The 15,040-nt window shown below is 44.9% G+C and overlaps 1 protein-coding gene across 1 annotated transcript in view; it reads left to right on the top strand.

The window, feature by feature from the left end:
* The window catches only part of ldb3a (LIM domain binding 3a), a 256,055-nt gene that overhangs the window by 145,210 nt on the left and 95,805 nt on the right, over positions 1–15,040 (top strand). Inside the window, exon 4 of the mRNA XM_067972340.1 lies at positions 9,224–9,299. Within this exon, the coding sequence (XP_067828441.1) occupies positions 9,224–9,299 (76 nt within the window). The remainder of the gene's footprint in view (positions 1–9,223; positions 9,300–15,040) is intronic.

The raw sequence follows: 15,040 nt of genomic DNA, 5'->3' as shown, positions 1-15,040 counted from the left end.
TTGGAGACGAAATGTTGCACGCAAAGTAACGTGTATCCTCACGGAGTCTGGATGCCTTTTCCAGAAATAAAAGCTATCAGCCAGAATTGGTGATTATGTCATGGAGCTTCTTTTATGTAGAGCCATTTTATCTTCACACCCTGGAAGATACGATGTTAATGGCTTTTAACGGCCAGCTTCCCGAGATATAAAGTCCGCTTGTTTTGACAGCAGATGGTGACTGGAAATTACTTTTGTTTTGTTGTGTGTTCATCAACCATCAAAGTGTCTTTATCTTAACTGATTCTGAAGAAAATAACTCTTTCACGCAAACTATCGCCCATTTTGAAACTATCTTTACATCATAAAAACATCTAAAATAAAGACAGAAAATCCCTAGTTTGTCATCTAATCTGTCGTTGCTCAGCGTTGAAACTTTTAATACATCTTCCTGAATACAGATAGGAAAATGGATACTTTCATCTGCTCCAGCAGCTCCTATCATCAATTTAAAATACTGTTTTAACCATTTCCAATATTCTGTGAGATCTCCTGTTAGCTTGGTGGCAACTTTTCCATTTTACTCCTACATGAACCTTTTTTAATTCAGACTTATGCTTCACTTTTTCTGTCATCTTTTATAGGAAGGTAAGAATTGCTGGACAAAAAAAGACAAAAGGTCCATCTAGTTCGCCTTCTACCATTCTGGTAATCGCCATGACACAACGATAATGGAGTTGTTGACTAATCATAGCAATCAATCTCTATCAGTTAGCCGACAACAGACCCAGACATGAGGCGAGGAAAACCCAGTGGGGGAGAGCTTTGGGAACTATAGGTCCTAAGTCATCTGTTCCTCCTAAGAATTCCACACTTACCACATGTCATGACTCAAATTACTCCTATACTGTATCCCTAAATATTTTTTGAAAGAAATTATCTAATTTGCACTTGAATGAATCAATGCTCTTTACTCCCACCGTCTCCCTAGGGACCCGGTTCCATAGATTAGCCGCTCGCTCAATGAAATAATGTTTCCACAGATTAGTTTTGAATTTAACCCCTTCATGAGCAGGCCGTGTCCTCTGGTTCTACTGTTCTGGACAAGGTGAAACAGCTTGTCATGGTCTACATTATCCAGTCCCTTTAGAATCCTAAAAACAGCGATCATATCGTCTCCCAACATTCTCTTCTCCAGTGAGAAGATGCCCAATTTACATAATCGCTCCACATAATCCAATCCCTCCATCCCCTCAATCATTCTGGTTGCTCTCTTCTCTAACCTTTCAAGCTGCAATATCCTTTTTGTACTGTGGTGAGCAGAACTGTACAAAATATTCTAAGTGCGGTCGCAACAATAATTTGGCAGGATTACCTCACTGTTTGGGCTCAATATTGACTTTTAATACAGCCCAACATCTGATTTGTTTTACTCACTGTCGCCGAGCATTGTTGCAATAGCTTCAATTTATTGTCAATCAGGACCCCCAGATCTTACATTTTCCATGCACCTTATTTTCTTTACATTTAAGTATTAGTCCCTTCTTGGATTTTTTTTGTCCCCATGTGAAGCATTAGCTACAGTGATCACTTTGGCTATAGTTCTGAGACCAAGTGAAGTTAGAAAGGAAGGACTTGCATTTATATAGTGCCTTTCACATCCTCAAGAAGTCCCAAAGTGCTTCACAGCCAGTGAAGTACTTTTGAAGTGTAGTCATTGTTTAAATGTAGGGAAATGTGGCAGCCAATTTGTGCACAGCAAGATCCCACAAACAGCAATGAGATAAATAGTCAGATATCATCCAGGACAAAGCAGCCCGCTTGATGGGCACCCCATCCACCACCCTAAAAATTCACTCCCTTCACCACCGGCGCACTGTGGCTGCAGTGTGTACCATCCACAGGATGCACTGCAGCAACTCGCCAAGGCTTCTTCGACAGCACCTCCCAAACCTGCAACCTCTACCACCTAGAAGGACAAGGGCAGCAGGCACATGGGAACAACACCACCTTCACGTTCCCCTCCAACTCACACACCATCCCGACTTGAAAATATATCGCCGTTCCTTCATCGTCGCTGGGTCAAAATCCTGGAACTCCCTTCCAAACAGCACTGTGGGAGAACCTTCACCACATGGACTGCAGCAGTTCAAGAAGGCGGCTCACCACCACCTTCTCAAGGGCAATTAGGGATGGTCAATAAATGCTGGCCTTGCCAGCAACGCCCACATCCCATGAACGAATAAAAAAAAATAATATAATGATGCTACATGAGGGATAATTATTGGTCAAGACACAGGGAGAACTCTCCTGCATCCATCTGAGAGGGAAGACAGGGCCTCTGTATAACTTCTCGCCTGAAAGACGACATCTCCGACAGTGCAGCACTCCCTCAATACTGCAATGGAGTGTCAGCCTGGATTATGGGCTCAAGTCTCTGGAGTGGGACTTGATCCCACAGCCTTCTGACTCACAGCTGAGGGTGTTGCCATGATGGCAAAGCCCACACTTTGAGTTGATTATTTATATTTAAAGTTGTGATGGTTTCTTTGTAAGCCAAGATTTGAATACAAAGGAATCTTTATTCAGGTTTGAGATCAACATTTTACACAGCACCTCAGACTCTGCTAACCAAAATCCATCTTGTCATCTCCCTGACCAGGAGCGTCTGCCTCAAGTTGGTAATTGAAACCTAGTCAAACGCTGATTTGCTAAGGGACTATCTCCAAATTGCACACTCAAAACCAATATGAAGCACTTAATGAACTAAAGGAAACATCTATAATTGATTACACTCTGTTAGCAGGAGTAGGCAAGGCTGCTTCCCCAAAGACAGGCTTAGAAAATTGGACAGTGCATTCATCGTGGATCCCTCTCTCACTCCCCAGTGAACAGCTTAAAAATGGTTTATCCTTGACTTGGGAGCAGAGAAGAGCCATTGATTGGTGCAAAGTACAGGGGGAAATCTAAAGAGAGGAGAAAGAAACTAAAATGGGAAGGGATAAGAAATGTGTCCTTTCTTAAATTCTGTTGAATTTAGAAATGGAAAATTTAGGAAACTTCCTTGAATGAGGAGGGGGCATCGGACAAACCCAAGGAGTTCACAAGATCGCAATGTGCATAGAGGCGAGAAAGGTCATTTGGCTCAACTGGCCTGAAAGAGGCCACTAAAGTCCCCTTCACCCATCACCCCTGTGCTCGCTGACCTACATTGGCTCCAGGTCCGGCAATCCCTCGATTTTAAAATTCTTGTCCTTGTGTTCAAATCCCTCCATGGCCATGCCCCGCCCTATCTCTCTAACCTCCTCCATCCCTACAATCCTCTGAGATCTGAGTTCCTCCAATTCTGGCCTCTTGCGCATCCCCGATTTCTTTTGCCCCACCATTGGTGGCCGTACCTTCAGCTGCCTAGGCCCTAAACTCTGGAATTCCCTCCGTAAACCTCTCCACCTCTCTACCTCTCTCCTCCTCTTAAGACGTTCCATAAAACCTACCTCTTTGACCAAGCTTCTAGTTACCTGTCCTAATATCTGCTTATGTGGCTTGGTGTCAAATTTTGTCCGATGACGCCTTGGGACATTTTGCTACGTTAAAGGCTCTATATAAATGCAAGTTGTTGTTATGCAGAATTAGCTGATCTTTTACAGTGTTGTAATACCATTCCCTCGGAGGGGAAAACCAGCCAAGGGGCCCCCTACTGGAAGTAAGTGTGGGAAAAGACTGTGATTGGGCCAGCTGTGATGCACCACGTGGTTAAATAGCCGACCCATAGTCGCTGACACAAATTATAGCCACTGAGGCAAGATCCTGAAGGGTGAGTGGGGTAACTTGGAACTGTACATCAGCAGGGAGTGAAGGGGGAAAGAAATCTGGCAGGAAAACAAAAGTAAAACACCTGTCGTCTATTGTCACCTGCTGTTTTCGACGCCAGTGAATTTTCAATCTCAGCAACGTTGACGTGTGGAGGCTGGGAGCTCGCATCTCCCTACCTGGAAGGGGGAGGGGGCAGGGGGAGGCCTCACACTGCTGTCTGCACATCCTAGCATCTTGTCTGAATGATACCGGGCCTAAAAGGGTTAAATTATGAGGCCAGGCTGCATAGACTGGGCTTGTATTCCCTCGAGTATAGAAGATTAAGGGGTGTTTAAGATGATTCGACGAGTTGATAGGGTAGATAGAGAGAAACTATTTCCTCTGGTGGGGGAGGCCAGAACAAGGGGGTGTGACCTTAAAATTAAAGTTAGGCCTTTCAGGGGCGATGTCAGGAAGCACTTCTTCACACAAAGGGGAGTGGAAATCTGGAACTCTCTCCCCCAAAAAGCTGTTGATGATGGGGGTCAATTAAAAAATTCAAAACTGAGATTGATGGATTTTTGTTGGGTGAGGGACATCGAGGGATATGGAACCAAGGTGGGTAAATGGAGTTGAGGTACAGGTCAGCCATGATGTAATTGAATAATCGAGGGGCTGAATGGCCTACTCCTGTTCCTATGTTCCTACTGATAGAGCTGCCCACGACTGGGCTACTGCCTGCCCCCTCGGCAAGTGATGGTGCTGCCCTGGGACGGGGTAGACACCATTTGTATTTTAAAGAGGCATCACCTCCATGAAAAAAACGTTTGTCACGATGCTTTAAATCACATTTGAAATGTCACTTGGTCGGTGATGTGGCAAACGGCACCAAATTTTCTTGCCCTTCTGTCTTCCCAAAGTGTTTTTTTTAAAGGTCACAATTTTTCATGTTCCATGCCCTTTTATGGGAAGAAGTTGAAGAACCTTTAGCAGTTTTCAAATGATGTCAATAGGCCTACTGTCAGGAGTAGAATTGCTGTGGCTCAGTGGGTCGCACTCTTGCCTTGGGACTCAGAAAGTTGTAGGTTCAAGTCCTGCTCCAGAGACTTGGCAATTTATGGGAGTATTAAGGGAGAGGTTAAACTGAGAGTCTGTCCTCACAGGGGAATGTAAAAGATCCCATTGTACTATTTGAAGAAGAGCAGAGGCATTCTCCCAGTGTCCTTGCCAATATTTATCAATCAACTAATGCTTAAAACAGATTATCTGGTCATTATCACACTGCTGTTTGTGGGACCTTGCTGTGTTTCCTACATTACACTAGTGACTACACTTCATTGGTTGTAAAGTGCATTGGGATGTCCTGTGGTTGTAAAAAGGCCCTATATAAATGGAAGTCTTTTTCTTTCCTTGGAATAGCACTGTTCTTTATGGAGCCATATCTCCCTTTTCTTTCCTCTTTTTTTCTTTCTATATGGCTAGGAGTGTGCTTCAGCCAAAATGTCACTTCTTTGTCCCATGGTTGGTGTAAGACTCAGAGTCTGGCGAGGTCAAAGATCAGTTGAAATTGGGTGATCACCTGCTCCAGTCTAGAATCTTCTGCCTGCCCCCAGAGAGTTGTTTTTGGTTTTTCTCCCTTCTTGTGAGTGGTCACTTGGCGAGGTACTGGAGAGGGAGCTGTCATTGGCTATGGAATTGGGCCCCATCCCTTTCACAAAAGGAGGTTTTTATTTAGGGCTGTTGGGACTAGGAGTCCTTTGCTCTGGTGCTGGACATAGAGCAGGATTGGCTAGTGCTTAGAAGTTCAGATCCCACCGTGGGAAGTTGTAAAATTGAATTTCATAAAATCTGGTGAATTGTGGGCTAGTACCAAAAAAAACATAAAATCCACTGAATGGTTGTAAACCTAACTGGTTCACTAATATTCCACAGGGAGGGAACCTGCCACCTACCCAGTCTGACCTACGTGTGACTCCAGCCAATGCTACACGGTCAACTCTCAATGTCCCAATGGACCGACTGCCTTCCCTCAGGGTCCGAGCTTCAATGACTGACTGACTGTCCCATGAGAATGATCAACTTTATCCCCTGTCTCCTCCCTCCCGGGGCAGGAGTTTCCACAATCCTATCTGCTTGGGCTTTGTTAGATCGCTGACTGACTGAGGACACACCCGGACTGATGGAAAGCAGACAACAAGCAAAGACCAAAATGAAAGAATCCCCAGTAACTCGCTACTGCCAGCCCCGATCATGTTCTCAAACTCCAGCATCAGGCTTGAACCCACAACTTCTGACTCGGAGGCAAGTCTGCTACCAACTGAGTTAAGCTGACAGCCCAGTAAAACGTACTTGATTTCTCTCTAACACTAAAAGCTCCAAATCCTTCAGAAGCTCTCGCTCTGCATATGTGATAAAATGAGTGAGAGATGAACCCTATGGAGTCTGAATTTGCTTTCTCTTATATTTTTCTTTCCCCCTCTTACTTTCTCCTTCCTTCCTTTTCTTTCTTCCTTCCCTTATAAGGACATGTTGGTAAAAGATCTGTAAGATCCCTGTGGAATCCTGGCAACAGCTTGGGTTGAAGCCATTGGCTACCAGAGTGGAATTAATTGATCCCTTGTACTCGCTGAGCACTCTAGGTTTTGCTGGTTTTATCCATTATCTCTGACACGGCTGTTGTACATTGCTGGTAATAATAAACTGAGACATGTCCAGGTACATTGAAATGTTCAAAATCCTGAGGGAAAGGGATGAAGGTCACTATATCTGAGAAATGTTTTCAGAAATCCATGTCTGTTCTTAGGTGGATTTCTTTTGGTTGGCTCTGATTTTCTCTTTTTTTACCCATATCTCTCCCCCACCCCCCATCATTTAGCTTTCATCTCCAGTTGACTGGACTTTAGACTGTGGTGTAGATACGTCCATCCTCTCCCCTAGAACACTCGACCTGACTGCAGACCGGAAAGTGCAGTGACTATGCTGCATTTTTAGAAGGTTATGCAGATAGGGTTAGATGAAGTAGGGAGGGAAAAGGCTTGTGCGGAGCATAAACACCGGCATAGACCAGTTGGGCCGAATGGCCTGTTTCTGTGCTGTACATTCGGTATAATTCCATGTCATCTTTTGGGGGCTTTGATTGTGGTGACGTGTGGTCATCTCAGGGTGCGGTCTTGCGATCGCAGTGAAAGTGCTGAACGAAGCTCCTAATCTTCGCTCCCTGCTACCGACCTGTGATGGATCACTGGGCTGAACGGTGGAACACATGTCATCTGATAATATTTTTGTAGCGTTCCCTTTACCTTCCGTTCTGCCCTTCAGACTAAAGGGCCCTCATAACCTACAGGCCGGAGGGTTTGGCAGATCATTACCATGTGCAAAAACAGAGGGGGAGGGGCTATGGCATGAGCTATAAGGAAAGCAGTTTGAGGTAATGAATTAAGAATAGCACGAGAAGGGTATCCATACGCAATATTCAAGTGTGCTGGTTTAAATGTGCTTTAGGAAAGAAAACACGCTGTCCTCACCCAGTCTGCTGTATATGTGACTCCAGTCCCACACAAATGTGGTTGACTCCTTACTGCCCTCTGCACCGGTTCAAGAAGGCGGCCCACCTCCACCTTCTCAGAGCAACTAGGGACGGGCAATAAATGCTGGCCTTGCCAGCGATGCCCCATGCCGAGAATGAATACTAAAATGTTTTTTTTTCCTGGTGCCAATATGTTAAATAGGATTGATGAGAATAGGTTCTGGATCTTTTGGATTGCCCAGGATCATACACCATTGTCATTTCTCTTTTACGTGGAATTACTTAGAACTACATAGAATGTACGGCATAGAAACAGGCCATTCGGCCCAACTGGTCCATGCTGGTGTTTATGCTCCACATGAGCCTCCTCCCACCCTACTTCAACTAACCCTATCAGCATACCCTTCTATTCCTTTCCCCCTCATGTGTTTATCTGGCTTCCCCTTAAATGTATCTATGCTATTCACCTCAACTACTCCATGTGGTAATGAGTTCCACATTCTCACCACTCTCTGAGTAAAGAAGTTTCTCCTGAATTCCCTATTGGATTTATTAGTGACTATCTTATATTTATGACCCCTAGTTTTGACTCCCCCACAAGAGGAAACATCTTCTCTACATCTACCCTATCGAACCCCTTCAGAATTTGATACTGCTGAGCTGCATAAGGATACTCCAGTGTCCTGAGGTGATTGCCTGACCCTTTCTTAATGTCTCCCTCTCACTATCTACTTCCTCTGATCAGCTCGATGGTTTCCTGCACCTCTCCTGCGTTGAAAAGCACTGATGTGCCCAGTGGAGTACTGAGCTGTAGGTTCATCCTCTCACTGCTCACAGCGTAAGTCCCAAGCTGTGTGGGGAATGGACAGGCACAGCCAGAGAGGTGAGGCACACTCTCAACAGGTAGAGTGTAAATCAGAGGATAATGGTCCTGGGCCACTACAGTGAATCTCCCAGAAATTAGCTAGTATCTCCAGTTACTGCTAGCTTGTCTGCAACTTGCATAGCTCTGTATTACAGTCTGGCTAATTTCCACACCTCGGTGCACAGCAGAGTCATGTATTTTTCAGGAAGGCCTTAGTCTGATTGATTTGATTGCTGTTATTTTACTTGGAAGGAGGCTATCTAACTGATCATGCCTATTTTTTAGCACAAATCAATGAACTAAGTCATCCCATTCAAATTTTTAAAAATCCTATGGCATTAGTGTCTTTTTTGGAGTAGTGGGTTTCATTTGACAGTGGGGTCTGGAGTTAAGACGTGGGTTAAGTCAGAGAGGAGCAGTGCTAATGATTCTTTGTGGTCTCTTTGACGGACAACTCTATGGACAGTCACCTCCAATTGTGGGCTTATATTTGACTATGTGCACTCAGTTAACCAGGCAGTGTGAAGCCAGCAGAGTTACTGAGCTAGTCAGAAGCTCCGAGGTGGGGTTTTTCTGCATAAGATGTGCGTGACACTAAAGAGGATCAATTTTATGTTGAAGCTTAGTGAAGAAGTGTTTGTTATTGGGGTGTCACTGAGGTGTGGGATGGCGTCCCAAGCCCACCCAGACTGAAGCTTGTTTATCCCTTGCATTCGCCTGTGGGCTGTCGCATAACATTAGGTCCGTCCCCATTTCAATCATTTGGTCACGTAACGTTATGCTTACTGTGCCACCTACAGGTGCAGTACAGTTAGCTTTGTTTTTAGTCTGAAATGGATTCCAGCCAGGCCCACCACAGGATGGCCTACTCCTGCTCCTATTTCTTATGTTCTTATTTCTTATTTCCTCACGGGAAGGGAGAGAAAATTGGAGCAACAATCTGGCTCTGGCAATTGTATGGAAGAATCCCTTTTTAAAAAGGAGGCGAGTTCCAAACCTAGCTACAGGAGGAGGAACTGTTCAGAGTTTTAAAAAAAAATATTCTGGATTTGTTCTTTCAGATCAAAACGCCCAGGTCCGGTTCCCACCGCAGCTCTCCGTATGGACTCTCCCATGCCAGTTATCCCTCATCAAAAGGTAAGATTATTGCCACATTATTCAGTTTAATGTTGGCTCTGCAGTCAATACACTGCCACTCTCTTATTTCCTCTCTTGTATTTTCTTAGCCCAGTGACCAAAAGCAGTATAATTGTCTCTGTGTGACTTTTGATATCGTTGAGGACGTGAATTTCTCATGTCGAGCATATCTCCGTTTACGTGATGCTTGTTTCCAGGATAACAAAATGTCTTGTAGAGCCCCGCTCCTGTGCAAGATGCAACAGTCATTGGTGACATAATTTTACCTATAATTCACACCTGAAAGGTGATGGTCCTGGCAACTCCAGTGACATGTTTGTGCAGAAACTGAAGATAAGATTTCAGGGAAGGAAGATGAAACAGAAAATGAGTAACATGATGGAAAAACTTGCCCTCTCCACCTGAAAACCTGGCCGTACGCAGTTGGATTTCCTTGTGATGGTAACTCTTGAGATTGTCCATTAACCATAGACATGTTAAAAGAGCACCACTGTCATGAAAAAGGGTTGGCTTTACGTTTATTTGGAAGGGACAAGATATGTTTTGATGTATTTTATGTTGTTGTCTTGACCATTCATAAGCAAAGGACTGTTTGCCAAGCACTGTGAGTTAGGTATGTGGCTCCCTTAAAGTAGGCTTCTGATCAACTTTTCTAAATTAGCTAATTAACTTAAGCAACCAATCACCAAGACAATTGTGTTTTCTGTAATTGTCGTGTAAATATGACTGGGAATGACCGTCTTGAAATCTGCCATCTTTAGCAGTTAACGTTCAGCAAAAATGATCAAAAATTCTATCGCTGCCATCGCTAGATCAGGGGGTCACCATCTCTGAGTCGTACAGACCAGGCAGGTCCTAAGCTTGACCTCCAATCTGTACTGAGTCAACTGCTACACTTAGCCGCAGCACCCCAGGGTGAGGGCAGGGGAAATTGGTCAGGTTTCCCGTTCCCAATGGCAACACAGCGACCTTCACCAGAACAGTGAATCCAGCCCCAATAGATGGGAAGCACTGGGAAGAATGGAACACCATCAACACCAGCCTCCCACTGGAGGTCCCCAGTAAATGTGACGGCAAAGCTGGCACAAACTGACCATCTGCGTCAGGCAATATACTATTTGGCGAAATGGAAAATTCGGTAAGAGGTGATGTTTATAGATTGGGGCTGATGGACACACTTTGGACAGGATGGAGGGACCTTTGCTCTGCATCTAACAGACCTGATTTGGATGTGCTTGATGGTGAAACTCGGATGAATAAAATGGAACGAGTTCGATTCCAGAGCACGGACATCACTGACGTTGAGAATCACAGAAGAATTCTCTCTGCTATCCCATGTTAACCTGCTTTATGCTTTTAAAAGTGATATTTACAGACTGGCCGACAGCAGATATTTTGTGGAGACCTTCTTGGACGTGGCATTCTTAAATTCCACTCAGCAAGATCACCAGTGAGGGTGACGGCCTGTTCATCCCAATCACAGTGGAGGAATCGCAGTAAGAGAGTAAGCACGGAACGAGATAGGGCCATTTGCCTCATCAAGCTCATTCCCGACACAGGCTATCAGTCTGCTCCCTCATGGGTCCTGTCAAACCCATTTCATCTCCTGGGGAAAGAGATTCTGCAAAGCTTCCTGTCCCACAAGAATAAGTCAGAGCAAAACTGTTTAGTACCCATCTAATCTTACACCATTCATGTTTGGCCAGTTCTCCTCGCTGACGTGAAGATTCACTGGTCCCAACGGCCCAAGTGTTCAAGGGTTGGTATTTGCCCTTTTGGACTCACTCCTGTTGCTAACCAGATTTATGCAGCTCTATAAGAGCGAAATGGGGAGTTGTCCACAAAATGGCTGCTACCCGGCTGCATCTAACCAGGATGAGAAAGGTGGGGGGAAAGAGGGGAAAGTGAGTCAAGGGCATCCTTCTGCCATTGTGCTTTTGGCTTCTGTCGGCTGTGATGGAGTTGCTGTTGCTGTGTCTGTACAGGTTAAAGGGAGAATGCTTTCAGTCGCATGTCTTAATCAAAATCATTTTCTGAATTTGCACTGGTCTTGCTGTTAATGAGCTTTGTTGATGTGTAAATCTGTCTGACTTTTTTTAAAAATTGACATATTGGTCACTTAATCCTATTTTGAAATGACTTTCTTCCCTTTTATAGGTTCTCCTCCCCTCTTTTACCCCAGCTCCCCCCGCCCACCCCCCAAACCCTCTGTGTTGCTCACAAACTCTTGCCTCGAAGATGTTGCTGTCGGCAGTGCCTCCTCATTGGGCACTTGGAGAGGGCGGACAGGGGCCCTAAGCCAATCGACTCTGGGCTTTCATTCGCTTTTCCTCACATGCCCCATTTGTTGAAATGGGGAAGTTCGTTCTCTCTCTCTCTCTCTGTCTCTGTGTCTCTCTCTCTCTGTCTGTCTCTCTCTCTCTGTCTGTCTCTCTCTCTCTGTCTCTCTGTCTCTCTGTCTGTCTGTCTGTCTCTCTCTCTCTCTCTCTGTGTCTCTCTCTCTCTGCGTCTCTGTGTGTCTCTCTTTGTGTCTCTCTCTCTGTCTCTTCTCTCTCTCTCTGTCTGCCTGTGTCTCTCTGTCTGTTTCTGTCTCTCTCTCTCTCTGTCTCTCCTCTCTCTCCCTCTGTCTGTCTGTGTGTCTCTCTCCCTGTCTATTTCTGTCTGTGTCTGTCTGTCTGTCTCTCTCTCTGTGTCTCTCTTTCTGTCTGTGTGTCTCTCTCTCTGTCTGTGTGTGTGTCTCTCTCTCTCTCTGTCTCTCTCTCAGTTATGAGTGTGATCCTGGGGGAAGATGTGATGTGGAGATGCCGGTGATGGACTGGGGTTGACAATTGTAAACAATTTTACAACACCAAGTTATAGTCCATTGTAAACAATTTTACAACACCAAGTTATAGTCCAGCATTCACCTGAGGAAGGAGGAAGCCTCCGAAAGCTTGTGAATTTCAAATAAAATTGCTGGACTATAACTTGGTGTTGTAAAATTGTTTACAACTGGGGGAAGATGGCAAACGAGGGGACAGACTCCATCTGCAGAAGGTTTGACTCCATTCTGTGCCTTTACCACGAGTCTCCATTTGCAGTGTGGTTTTGAATGAGGTCACAGCACCACCTTGGGGCAAATGGTAGAAACCCTTCTTGACTCACACTTGGCCTTTCACCAGACTATTGCAGCAATCCCTTAATCCTTTCAAATTTAACAGGACTGCTGCAGACAGTTTGTTAGTTCTTGCTGGTGCCCCCCTCCCCCACACAGGCCATTGATGCAGAGAATCGAAGAATAATCTTCGAAGGAGTGTCTTCTTGGAGTCTGGGTGCTCCCTGATTTTGTTTCTTTTCTTAGCTGGGTCTTTGGAGAAATTGCATTATTTCCCGGGGATTTTGGCCCTTAGCTGCTGTCCATTTAAGTGGTAAGATGCTGCTGCTCTTTGTAATTTGTTTAAAAAGAGTACACGATGCTTTATCTTTCACATTTACAGTTACTTTTTCCCCCTAATTAAAAGGGCCGTAGCTTTGCTGGGAAAAAAAATTGGCAACTTTTATTTTTGGCTTGTAACGATGCCTCTCACAAGAGACCGAATAATTCCATCCCATTGAGTCTCGGGCTTGGTAAAATCATTTTTTCCCCCAATCGTTTACAAACATTTTTCTCCCTTGACACAGTGCGCTGGTTTAAAAGGGTCGGTCACCCCTGTGCTGGCAAATTACTGAGAGGACGGGCATGTCCAGTGTGCTAGGCAACTTTAAATGAAACACAAACCTCAGTGACAGACCGCCCTTAAAAATTGTAACAGTTCATTTATAATGTTTTATTTTTGTCTGATGACTTCTGACTTGAAGTCTGATGGTACAGGCAATATCTGGTGGAAATCCAATTTGACCCTTTAACTATTACAGTAATCCCTTAATCCTTTCAAATTTAACAAGACCTCTGCACACAGCTCATTAACACGCACACACGCACAAGTTTTTAATCCGAGTTTGACAATGCAGCTCCTTTGCACTCGTATCAGTACAGATACAGTCGGTAACACGGGGTGCTGGCTGGGAGCAGTTTGTGAGCATGGTGGTGTGTGGGAGCTGGATTAACATCAGTACAGATACAGTCAGTAACACGGACTGATTGGAAGGAAATAGTGAGTGCGAGAGAGGTAGATTAATCATCAGTATGTGACTGTCTTCCTGTGGTTCACGAACCTACTCCACTTACACCACAGGGTGACCGAATAAACCTTAAGGGGGACAAACAAGATGGCTGCCACCACGCCATGTCTCTCCGTGTTTTCCTGGACCGTGGGCCAGGAGCTGAAGTGGGTTCGGATTAATTCAAGCGTTGGGAATTCACCCAATTCAGTGAACAAAACACACAAGGCCTTCGACAGTATTCCTTCAAAGAAATCACTCCAATTTTCATATGCATCCAATTTCTATGGTCAGGCAGTGACCCTGAATGAAACTGGAATCACTCTGGATACAAGTATAAACACTCTGCAGTTTCAAAGGCGCCTGCTCTAGGGTTGGGTGGACTTCAGTGTAACTTCCCAGAAATTGGAATGGCCATGGAATTTGTGGAGAGGTGGCAGATGGGATCACCTATAAGTGTAAAGGTCATGAGTCTACATAGAAGAAGCAAGAATGTAGAGTGCATGTTATGTTGTAATGTGCTTGAGGTAACAGCAGGAAAGAGATCTGGGGGTTCTGGTGGAGAGGTCATGAAAGCAGTCTGTTCAATGTCAACAAGTAGTGAAGAAAGCAAATAAAATGTTGACATACAGCTAAGAGTGTTGCTATTGAGTCTGAGGAAGTGATGTCGAAGCTGTATCTGGACTTGAAGGGGCCACATATAGAGTACGGTGTACAGTTCTGGTCTCCATATTGCAGAAAAGATGTAGACTTATTGGAGAGAGTTCAAAGGAGGGCTACCAGGCTGATTCCTGAACTTAGAGAGCTGAGTTAGGAGGAAAGATTGTCCATCCTGGGACCCAACACTCTAAAGAAGAGGATGATGAGGTGGAATTTGATGGAAGTGTCCAGGATTTTTATGGGTATGGCGAACTTGGATCCAGAAAAGTTCCGTTGGTCACAGGATTCGAGAACTCTGGTTCAGGGAAAATAGGAAATTTGGGCAATGTTTTTCAGTAAGAGGGAGATTGAATTGGGTGACAGATTACCAGTGGGGGTAGTGGAACAGATTTGTTTTTTTTAAAAGGACTAGATGAATTTCTATTAGGGAAGGGGATGCGAGATTGTTGGTTCCAGAATCACAATAAGGAAACTAATGGTTTGGAAGAGCAGGCTAGATGGGCCTATGGTCTCCTTCCCAAAACCTCATTGTCTCACTATTATATAAGGATGTAGTTTCTGCCACTGTTGAGTTACCGCCTTTTGCCAAATCCAAAGCCAGAGTGGGAGCAGGGCAGGGCAGGGTAAAATCGGGCACATCTGAGCAGGGTAGGTTTAAATGTTTACTTGTAGGTGATGCAAGTTCATTGAGAACCTTATTAACCAACAAGCTCCATGTTACAAAGAGCAGGTGGGGAGGAAATGTACTGGCAGCTCCAACATCAGAATTTTGGCGCCCGGTGTGCATTCGAGACGTTTCCAGACGGCTTTACTCAAAGACTAAAGTGGCAGCCCGACTGCTCCTGGTGACGTGGTCTTTCAGCTCGTGCCACAGACGATATTTCGTTAAGTGACTGGTACCATCCTGCAAGGTGCCCAATCTCACGTTCTCCATCAACGAA

Source organism: Heptranchias perlo, chromosome 36 (assembly GCF_035084215.1).
Source record: "Heptranchias perlo isolate sHepPer1 chromosome 36, sHepPer1.hap1, whole genome shotgun sequence".
NCBI lineage: Eukaryota > Metazoa > Chordata > Chondrichthyes > Hexanchiformes > Hexanchidae > Heptranchias > Heptranchias perlo.
This window is presented reverse-complemented; position numbering and strand designations above follow the sequence as displayed.